This window comes from Perca flavescens, chromosome 10 (genome assembly GCF_004354835.1).
Source record: "Perca flavescens isolate YP-PL-M2 chromosome 10, PFLA_1.0, whole genome shotgun sequence".
NCBI classification, from domain to species: domain Eukaryota; kingdom Metazoa; phylum Chordata; class Actinopteri; order Perciformes; family Percidae; genus Perca; species Perca flavescens.
In genome coordinates, this window is record NC_041340.1 from 34,486,530 (window position 1) to 34,496,084 (window position 9,555).

A 9,555-nucleotide genomic window follows, 5' to 3' on the forward strand; every position below is an offset into this window, starting at 1 on the left:
TTACACAGTAGCCTGAGTGGCTCTAACAAGAGTCCAGCAAACAGAAGGCTGTGTGTGCTGCTTTGGTCAGGGACTGGAAAACACAAACAACAACTGGGCCTCTGGGAAGTCGGCAGAAGCTCAGAGTAATGATGATAAAGCAAAGGGCCAGTTCTTAAGAGCTCCAAAATGCTTGCAAAGCTTCACCCACAGATCGTTGTGAAAGGTTAGTAATTCCTGCACCCTTGGTGATGCTAAAGGTGATGCTAAAATAATATTTCTTTGTGCTCCTGCAGGGCAATTCCAACAACATTGCCACCGTCGACATCTCAGTCGGCTTTGTTGGACTGGAAAGTTACGTAGAAGCCCCTGCCATCTTCTTAACGGCCCTCAGCACTTACGCAGGGCCCCTGCTCTGGGCGTGCCACCTCGTCTGCTTCCTCAGCTCACAAAGAGACAGGTACGTGTCAGTTTTAAAGTCACTCTATGGCTAATATCCATCCAAGCACCCCAGGGCTGTGTATGCAGTTTCCAGGGGGTACATGGAAAGCTCAACTCATTAGCATTAACTCAGCACAAAAAATGAAAAATAGAAATAATTTGAATTAACAAGACTAGGTTGAAACATAGTATAAGGCTGGATCTTGTTTGGATAGTCAGCAGCGTCTATAATGCAAATTCTTGGATATAAAATGTTCCTCTGTAATTTTCGGTAGTGGCCCCAGTGATTATTCTTAAAGTGTACTGAAGCAACGTGAGAAATACGGACATACTGCATACTATAGGCTACCCATTGCAGTATTCTCCGAAACGCCAGGGGCCGTACAAACAAAACGTGAAGAATCGAGAAATGTTACCAGAAGAATGCCATAGACCAAACATGGCTGCACGTTCTGCTATACAGCTCCTTAATGCTGAGAACTGTCATCAATTCTAAACTCATATCTATTCACGGACATTATACTTGTGCTTTATACAGTATACAATCCCTGTATTTGAAACAAACGTATTCTAATTCTAAACATCCGTTTTTTTTAAACCCTTAGACATATTATTATAAAAAAATGAATTCATTATTTCACTTCCTAGTTTAACTTATTTGCTTTATCAGTATTTTGTCATGTTCACAGTTGTTGTGTAATTAACTAATGTCATGTTCTGCCTGTTTGAACTTTTGCATTCAACTAAAAAAACCTTTGAACTTATCCATCCTGAAATGAAAAAGCATGCACTCATTAAAGTTAATTTGACTGGCAAAACAGTTGAAGTCCTTCTGACATTACACAATAAAAGTCATAATTTTTAAAAACTAAAAAGTTTTGGATACATTTTTACTTCTTCCAACCATATGATAAATTAAGAGTCAATGTGGATTTACATATTGCAATAATATCATAATCCTACAATGAATCATTATGAAAACTAAACTTTACTACCTTGGCCAGGTCATCATCAAAAAAGCGAATTGGTACATTCATGATTTTGTCCATGTTGATATTAGCTGCTTTATTTACATTTATTAAAAACGTTGCATTGTTTATCTTTTCATATAGCTAGACGTCTAAACTCTGGGACAAGGCCGTTATGTTTAAATACCTGCCATTCTGATTCCGCAATGAACGTGCACACACGTATTGTTTGTATGATATCCACATCCGTTTGTGTAATAAGCCAAATAGGATTACCAATCGGTGTTATGCTGGGCTTTACTACTATATTTAAAATAAATAGTGAGCTGCCCATCGCCCTCAGTCAGTTTTAAGGTAAGACTTATAAAACTAACTTTCTGTCATATTTGCTGAAACTGACCCTATGTTCCAGTAGAACTACATGAAGAAGGTCATTTAAAAAAATAATCCGGCTCCTCTGGCACCACCTACAGCCTGTAGTGCGATTTGCAAAAATCCACCGCTCCCTGTTCAGATGCACCAATCAGGGCCAGGGGGGGTGTCTAACTGTGTGTCAATCACTGCTCAGGCACACACATTCTCCCTTGTGAAGGGAGGGGCTTAGGAGACCGTTTAGGGTTTTAGCAGAAAGGGGGGAGGGACTGAGAAGTTGTCAATGTTCAAATTTTTTGGCTAAGTCCTGGATCTTCACAATCCTACCTACAGCACATTTAAGAGAGGGTGAATGAGCATGTGAGCAGAGAAGTTGAAAAAGTTAGCTGTAAGTAATGGAAATGGTTAAAATGTCCAGCTTCTGTCCCTCCAAGTGGTAGTACTATACATTTCAACTTGATCAAGACAACCCACTGACAATTTTTATGAAAACATTATTGTCAGTCTTGTGTAAAGTACTTGAAAGCAATACTTGAGTAAAATTATGTATGTTACCAGAAAATGACCTTGGTAGAAGTTAAAGTCTCCTTTTAGAATATTACTTGAGTAAAAGTCTTAGTAAGTATCTGTTATTTACTGTACTTAAGTATCAAAAGTAATTTTATGATATTAAATGTACTTAAGTATTAGAAGTAAAAGTTAAAAAAAATTTGATTATGGACTTTATGGCCAAAGGTGTGTAACTGTTGTCAGGGTGGCAGAGACAGAGCCTGCACCAGGTGCTTCCATGACACTATTAGTCATTATGCTTCCTCCTCTTCTTCTTTAGTTTTGGCCTATGTTTTCTTTTTTTTGCCACTTGGCAACAAACAGGCATTAGGTCACCAACTGGAATGGAGGTGCATTAACTTGCAATCTAGGAGCAATGATTTGCCAAACCTGCTTTCTTCCAACAAATTTCTTCTGATTTTATTTTGTAGTAACAAGGAACTAAGATGCTTAGGGGAAATGTAGTGGAGTAAAAGTATACTTTTTTTTTTTTTTTTTTTTTTTTAGGAAATGTACTGGAGTGAAGTACAGATACGTGAAAATTCTACTTAAGTACAGTATTTGTACTTTGTTACATTACAACACTGATTATTGTAACAATCAATCCTTTGATATAGTTAATAGTTTCAAATAACATCAAGTTTATAATCCATTCATAAGGACACATTTGGAACAGGTGGTGCCATGCAGGGGTACTTGAGCTCCTCTGATAGAGCAGCCAAAATGCGGGAGCCACTGCTCTGGTATAATTTAATTCTAACATGCTACTCTCTTGTACATTGGTTTCTACCGTCTGTGTTCCAGCGCAGCCACACAGCATCAACGCTAACACAGTTACTTCTGTGCGTTGTTTTTTATTTTTTGAATCCTGTCTGTGAGTGAGACAGTACAGGTGCATGGAAATATTCTGTTAATTGGTTTACTCATGGCAACAAGGACACTCGCTTGCAGGGTATCAAAGATGCATGTAGAAGGCTTAACCTGTATGAGACCTTAACTGGAGAGCGGCCAGTTGCTGGGTTGCTGTATGTGTGTGAATGCAGCCAATAACTACAGCTTCCTCTCAGCGTGAGGCCCCTGCACAGTGCTGAGTGATGAGGTCTGTGGATGGGCAACAGCTGCCCTGCTGATTGAACCAAAAGTAAAGTTTAATGTCGATGTCCATGATGACTATCCAAAATTCTGATAATACCCCCCTTAAGGATTATTGGTCCCCTCCTGTGCACTTTCAAAAATTCTGGAATCGCCCTTGTTTGTTTTTTTATTAAAAGAGTTAACCTGCCTTTTTGTTTAAATGTCAGTAACAGAACTGCATGGAAATATCCAAGGCTGCAGCCTTGTGATTATAAAGGTCACTTCTTTATGTAAAAAAAGGTTTTAATTTTGTTAGCACAAAAGTCCCATCAAGGGTGTGTATACCCATGCACGATCTTTGATCCCACATTTCCCTCACTTTACAGTAACCAATAACAACATAACGCCTGTGAATGTATAGAAGTTCAAATTCTGGCCTAAAATTTTACGTCTGGAAAAAAATAAATAAATACAGATGCAGCTTATGAATTGATCCATTTCACTTGTGAACCAAAACTGCAACAACAATGCAAGCAGACAGTGAATCACATTTAGACTGACAGCACGACTGATCTGCCTACAAGCAGAACGTTACTGTAAGTGTTGGTGAAGCCTGGCGGCCTCGCCACATTAACAGTGGTTTTACCCTCTGAATAGCCAAATCACCAGTATGTTGTTTAGTCATGTTGTTTAGTCTTCCCATCACATTCATATTTTGTGCTGCAATCATAGACTGTATAAAAGAAGTGGACGTAGCCACCGTGATCGGTGCATCGCGAGGGTAGAGCTGGGGAGGAGTGCTACGCTACCAGCTAACGCTAGTGCTAGCTTGGTTAGCAAGGTGCAGCCGTAATTCATGTTAACATATTAATTAGAATGCTAATTTTGGCTAGTGGAAAACAGACTTAAAACATAATGTACTTACTGGGAGAGAAAAAAACACATCCGACTCCTTAAGCCCTGATCAGACAGAGCCATTTTAACAGCCAGGGGCAGATTTTTGTAATTGTTTTCAATGATAGTGAAGCATTTTGCTTGCTGCTCTTGTGTTTTTTGAACGTCTATAGTTGAAAAAAATTTAGTGTAGCTGAGGATTGGTGATTCAAGCAAGAATAACAACTAGCAACTAATCAGGGCGTCTTCACCAAAAAATGCTGTGCAGTTCGCATCGCGTTCCGTTTCTTTTAGTACAACTGAACACTAGACCGAACAAGACATTTAAAGGCAACTAAAATGTTAGTTAACTTTCATGAACTGAAAACGCACTGTGAAAGGGTCAAAATTCGAAGAAGTAAACACGGACAGTGAGAGGCCACTGCAGGCACTTGTTCTATGATGCCACTCAAGCTAACATCACATGAATCCAGCTTGTTAACATTACATTACAACATTACATCACCATCTTTCTCTGTTGTTGTTGTTGTTGTTATTCATAGAGTGGTGCTTTCTACAGAAGCCCTACCTGTAATATGCACTCAGACACTTAGAGACATTTTGACAAATGGAACTCTAAAATAATCTCATATACAGTAGCTCATTAAGAATTCACTCTGCACCATCAGCAGCTCGACCACAAGGCAAGTACTGGAAATGGACTTTGATCGGTAGCTTTTCAAAGGGTCTCCCTTGACACAGTCAAACAAAAAGACAAAGAGCATGTGTTCATTGTTTCAGTGCACATAATCTCTGTGAACCTTCAAAACTGGCCAATCAGAGGAGGCCCATCAACACCACTTGACTTAATTGCCATCATTAAAACCGTCTCTAAAGAGTTGGATATTCTGACATAAATACAAACAGTAAAACACATATTCAGGCGATTCTATTTTCACCGTGTACTTGCTTTCCAAGAGGCTGCATTGGCTTATTGAAATGGCCTGAGCTGAGAGCTGTGAAAAAGCAGTGGAGATGGTGACAGACAGGTGATCTTCTGTGCACGTCATGTACCGAAGGACAACGTAGCCTTCCATCAAACTTTTATTTTAATGGTTTGGAGGAGGATTTCCAGCGGCTGGATCTTCCTCAGTCGTTGCTTCATTTATCCTTCATTCTGCTCATATTACGCTGGTGGTTGACCCATGTGGGTTTTTTTATAGAGCAGGGCAGCCAATGGCCGATATCATGTACATTTATTTAACACTGCTATTGTCTGCATTGTCTCGGTTTAGTCTGTGTTTAGTTGTAGGCTATAACATAGGAGTGGGAGCTGGGGATGCCCATACAATAGGTTCTCCAGCCCTGTAAGCTAGTTTAGCTGGTTGAAGGCGTTGACGCCAATGACGCTGACGTCTGCCTGTACAGAATGGCGAAATTGACACAAGGGGGAGCGCTGACTTTGTTCCACAGCAGCCATTGTCCGCAGACATCTTTTTGTTAATCGGCCTCGTGAGCGCAGGCATCAGCCCATGCCGATTATATCAAAATGGCATTAATCGACCCGATTACTCGAGTGCCGCTCAATCATGCGGCGCTCGAGTGAATTTGACCGGCATAAAATCGGCAGACTGACCGGCAGGTCGCCGGTCATGGCCGATGACGTGAAAATTGGCCAATTCCGGTTACCAGCCGGTCAATCGGTGCATCTCTGTTCATAAAGTTTCCTTTATGAGAGCCTCTTAGCACACAGATGTAGTTATGCAAGTCGTTGCAATATTGTTGGAATAAATGTTGGCCCTTTGATTGAATTCCCACCTCCAAACTGGACCGCTTCCCACATCTCCTACTTCTCTTGTCTTGGGAAACGGCTTTAAAGTTCCTCCCCCTCAGCTGGGCTGTTTAAATGAACAAGATTCCTGTGCTAATGTCTGCATGTGTTTCAGTGCGTCAGAGATGCAGTCTAGTTGTACACAATTCTTTGTGTATCCCTGTGTTCTTTTTTTCCATCCTCATCTCCTAATCTCCTCACTGCACCCCCTTCTCCTTCCCATCATGCAGGTTTTAAAGTCATTAACTTCTTTATCAGAATTTGCCAGCAATCCGTATTATTGTGAGAAGATAATTGGATCAGACTCTTCTCCCGGGTACATGCGTAAGGTAAAAACTCCAAAATGTGAAAATGTGAGCCTTTCGCTATAAAACATCAAACAATCTGCAGCTTTACTGATTTGACATCATCTTTTGGAGAGAGGAAAAAAAACATAAAGCAGCTTAGAGTGACCTTGGTTAACGTGTAAACTTTTCCATGGAAGTTACTCGCAGCATAGAGTCGCCTGCTTTGCTCTTTGCAGTGCTTCCCCTTCTCTCTGATCAATCCTTCTCCCCTCCACAGGAGCCCCGTCGCACTCGGCCATGGCTGCTACTGTTTGGCCCTGCTGAGGTCTGTGCCAGCTGCAGCCTACATTGTGCTGGTGACCGCTCTGCGCTACCATCTCTTCATATGGAGCGTCTTTTCACCCAAATTACTGTACGAGTCCATGCACCTGCTGCTGACTGCAGGAGTCTGTCTCTTCTTCAACACCATGGAGCAAAGCCACAGTTCCAGTAAGTCTTAGAGGGCCAAAGATCTTCCCTTAAGGGAAGTCAAAGGGTCAGGCACAGTCTCTTAATAGTGTGCGTAAGACTTTCAGACCCATACACTCTACAATATGCTTTCCCTGTACTCTGTAGTATACTGATCTGTTAACAATATGTGAACAAATGCTTCACAAATGGTCCTTTCGTCGTTGGGTTTGCAAAAAGAAACGCTTTGACAAAGCACTTACAATGTATTTTTGAGAGGTCTATTTGAATATTTAATTTCCAAGGAAAAAAATGTTTGTCAAATAAAAGTGAAATGACATAAAGAAGCGTTTTGAAAGAGAAACTTTTTTTACATATACATACAGTATGTGAGCTCAGGGACTGCTGTACAGGGAGCTGTTGAGCAGAATCGGATGTTTTGCTACATGTGTAATTGAATGACTTTGGTGTTGCATGGGAGAGCATCTTGTGTTTGTGTTTAGCGGAGTGTAAACGAGACGTTTGGGTGCTCAGGGAGCTCAACTCTTTTGTTAACAGCTTCGTAAAGACCCGCATCCGCACAGAAGTTTAGGTTTGGCTGAGCAATGCTGCGAATTACACAAGGTCATCAAATCAAAATATCAAAGTATTATTCAGGTTTTAGAAGCATTCTTTGGACATGTTGGAAATATGCAGGGACGTCGGACTGGGGGGGAAAAAGGGGACCCAGGCCCCTCATGTGAGGAGGGCCCAAAAAGATGCTAGAATGAATAGATGTGGGGAGGAGCCCATAGAAAAGGCCTTTCTACAGGATTTTGTGCTATGCCCCTGGGAATATGCATCTCATTTGAGGGTTTTACCGCAGTTTAAGCCCTCTTGTCTGTTTACGGCTTATTGTCAGCTCTGTGCGTTGCTGACATGGATGCATTATAAGTTGTTAAATGGTTGCTGGTTGTTGTACATAAAACCAACTAGCCAACCATAGAGAGATGCATGGCCAAAAGAAAAGGAGAACCACACCTACTTTTAAATATTACGAAAGACTTGGATATCAACAGGTTTTTGGATATGCGTAAACATCTCAACGCTGACATTTTAAAGAAGCTGGTTGAAGGAATAAAAGAGGGAGGCTGTCATCAGTCCACCACCGGTGGAAAAATCCTATTTTAGCAAATTTCCCCCCGGAAGCAGATATGTTCAAACACACCCTTCCTCTTTCATTCCTTCAACCACCTTCCTGAAAAGGTCGGCGTTGCGATGTGTGTGCATATCCAAAAACCTGTTGATATCCAAGTCTTTGATAATGTTGAAAAGTAGCTGTGTGCCTCCTCTTTTTTCTTTTGGGCGTGCATCTCTACCGCAGCCTTGCAAACTGTTGGCTGGTTGGTTTGTGTACAGCAACTATAGCAACGCACAGAGCTGACCATAAGCCGTAAACAGGCAAAAGGTCATAAACCCTGATTGGGACGCATATTCCTAATGCGCTGTATACATGTCCAAAGAATGTCTCTGAAACCTGAATAATACTGGAATATCCCACATGTCTTAATCTGAAAATGCTAGATTCGGAAAAAGGTCTTCTCCAAACAGAATATGCTGTTTACGTGACGTATCAAATTCGGAATATTGTCATATTCTAAATAATAGTGGAATATTGGTGTGCATGTAAACATAGTCACTGTCATGGCTTACTGGAACACTTGGGATACAACAGAGCCATCATTAATGTTATTAGTAACACTCGTGCTGTGACAAGTCAACATGTCTGCTGTGAAAAAGGCTTGTAAAGGGTTAAGTTGCCCAGGTACGACAAAGATAAGGGACGTTTGAGGGAGACCTCATTCAAGCAGAGTGTGTATGTGCCCACGGCTCCTGAGAGGAGGTCCAATCAGGCAGCAGAAGTGAAAACACCGCGTGGATGTACCATCGAGGGGCAGGGGCTTCAAATGTGGACGTTTTCAAAGTGTTTGTTTCTCTTCAGAACATTTTAAATATGCTGGTAACATATTATGTCATCTTTTTCCCCCCTTTTTGTGTTTAAATCTTAAAAGTATTTAACCCTCCATTTACTGATTTTAGAAAAAGCTGACCCAAAGCTGCACTAGATATCTCACTGTGGGTGAACATACAATCTGTTTCTACTGATATTAAGGTGAGTGGGTTTATAGATTCTGCGTCTTTAAGTACAAACTAAAGGCTTTTAGATATATCACTTACTGACCTATATTTATTCATATAATAATTTCCAATAAATAAATGAGCTGATGATATACTTAAATTGAGAATGGCGTTCGGTTCACAATTCAGCCCAGACATCAAGAATCTGGTCGTACTGAAGTAAGCAGAGGAAAGAAAGGAAATAACAGATTATATGTTATCAGTTTCTCAGGATACCTTCTCCAGCTCTAACTGAGATTTTATCAATTCCATAGCAATTTTAGTGTCTTGGCAAGCATTTCTAATGCATGTAATGGCAGCGAGAGGTCTGCAGCACATCAAGAACACCAGACACACTGTTCTTTTTAACCTTCAACCCGTTTGTTTCAGTGTCTCTCAATAAGGACTTAGCTGGAGTTATGTACAGGCACAAAATCAGTGCAGGGCTGCCTGTAGGAAACACTTGTTGACACCACATTTAATAACATATTACATTTTCTACTTAAAGGTCCCATGACATGGTGCTCTTTGGATGCTTTTATATAGGCCTTAGTGGTCCCCTAATACTGTATCTGAA

The 9,555-nt window shown here is 40.8% G+C and overlaps 1 protein-coding gene across 4 annotated transcripts in view; it reads left to right on the top strand.

Moving 5' to 3' along the window:
- pigg (phosphatidylinositol glycan anchor biosynthesis class G (EMM blood group)) overlaps nt 1-7,843 on the top strand; it is a 94,303-nt gene extending 86,460 nt beyond the window's left edge. For all 4 annotated transcript variants that reach the window (XM_028589765.1, XM_028589766.1, XM_028589768.1 and 1 more), the window contains 2 exons: nt 276-439; nt 6,652-7,843. In XM_028589765.1, coding sequence (XP_028445566.1) covers nt 276-439; nt 6,652-6,874 — 387 coding nt within the window. In that variant the 3' untranslated portion in view covers nt 6,875-7,843. The remainder of the gene's footprint in view (nt 1-275; nt 440-6,651) is intronic.
- The last annotated feature ends 1,712 nt before the right edge of the window (nt 7,844-9,555 follow it).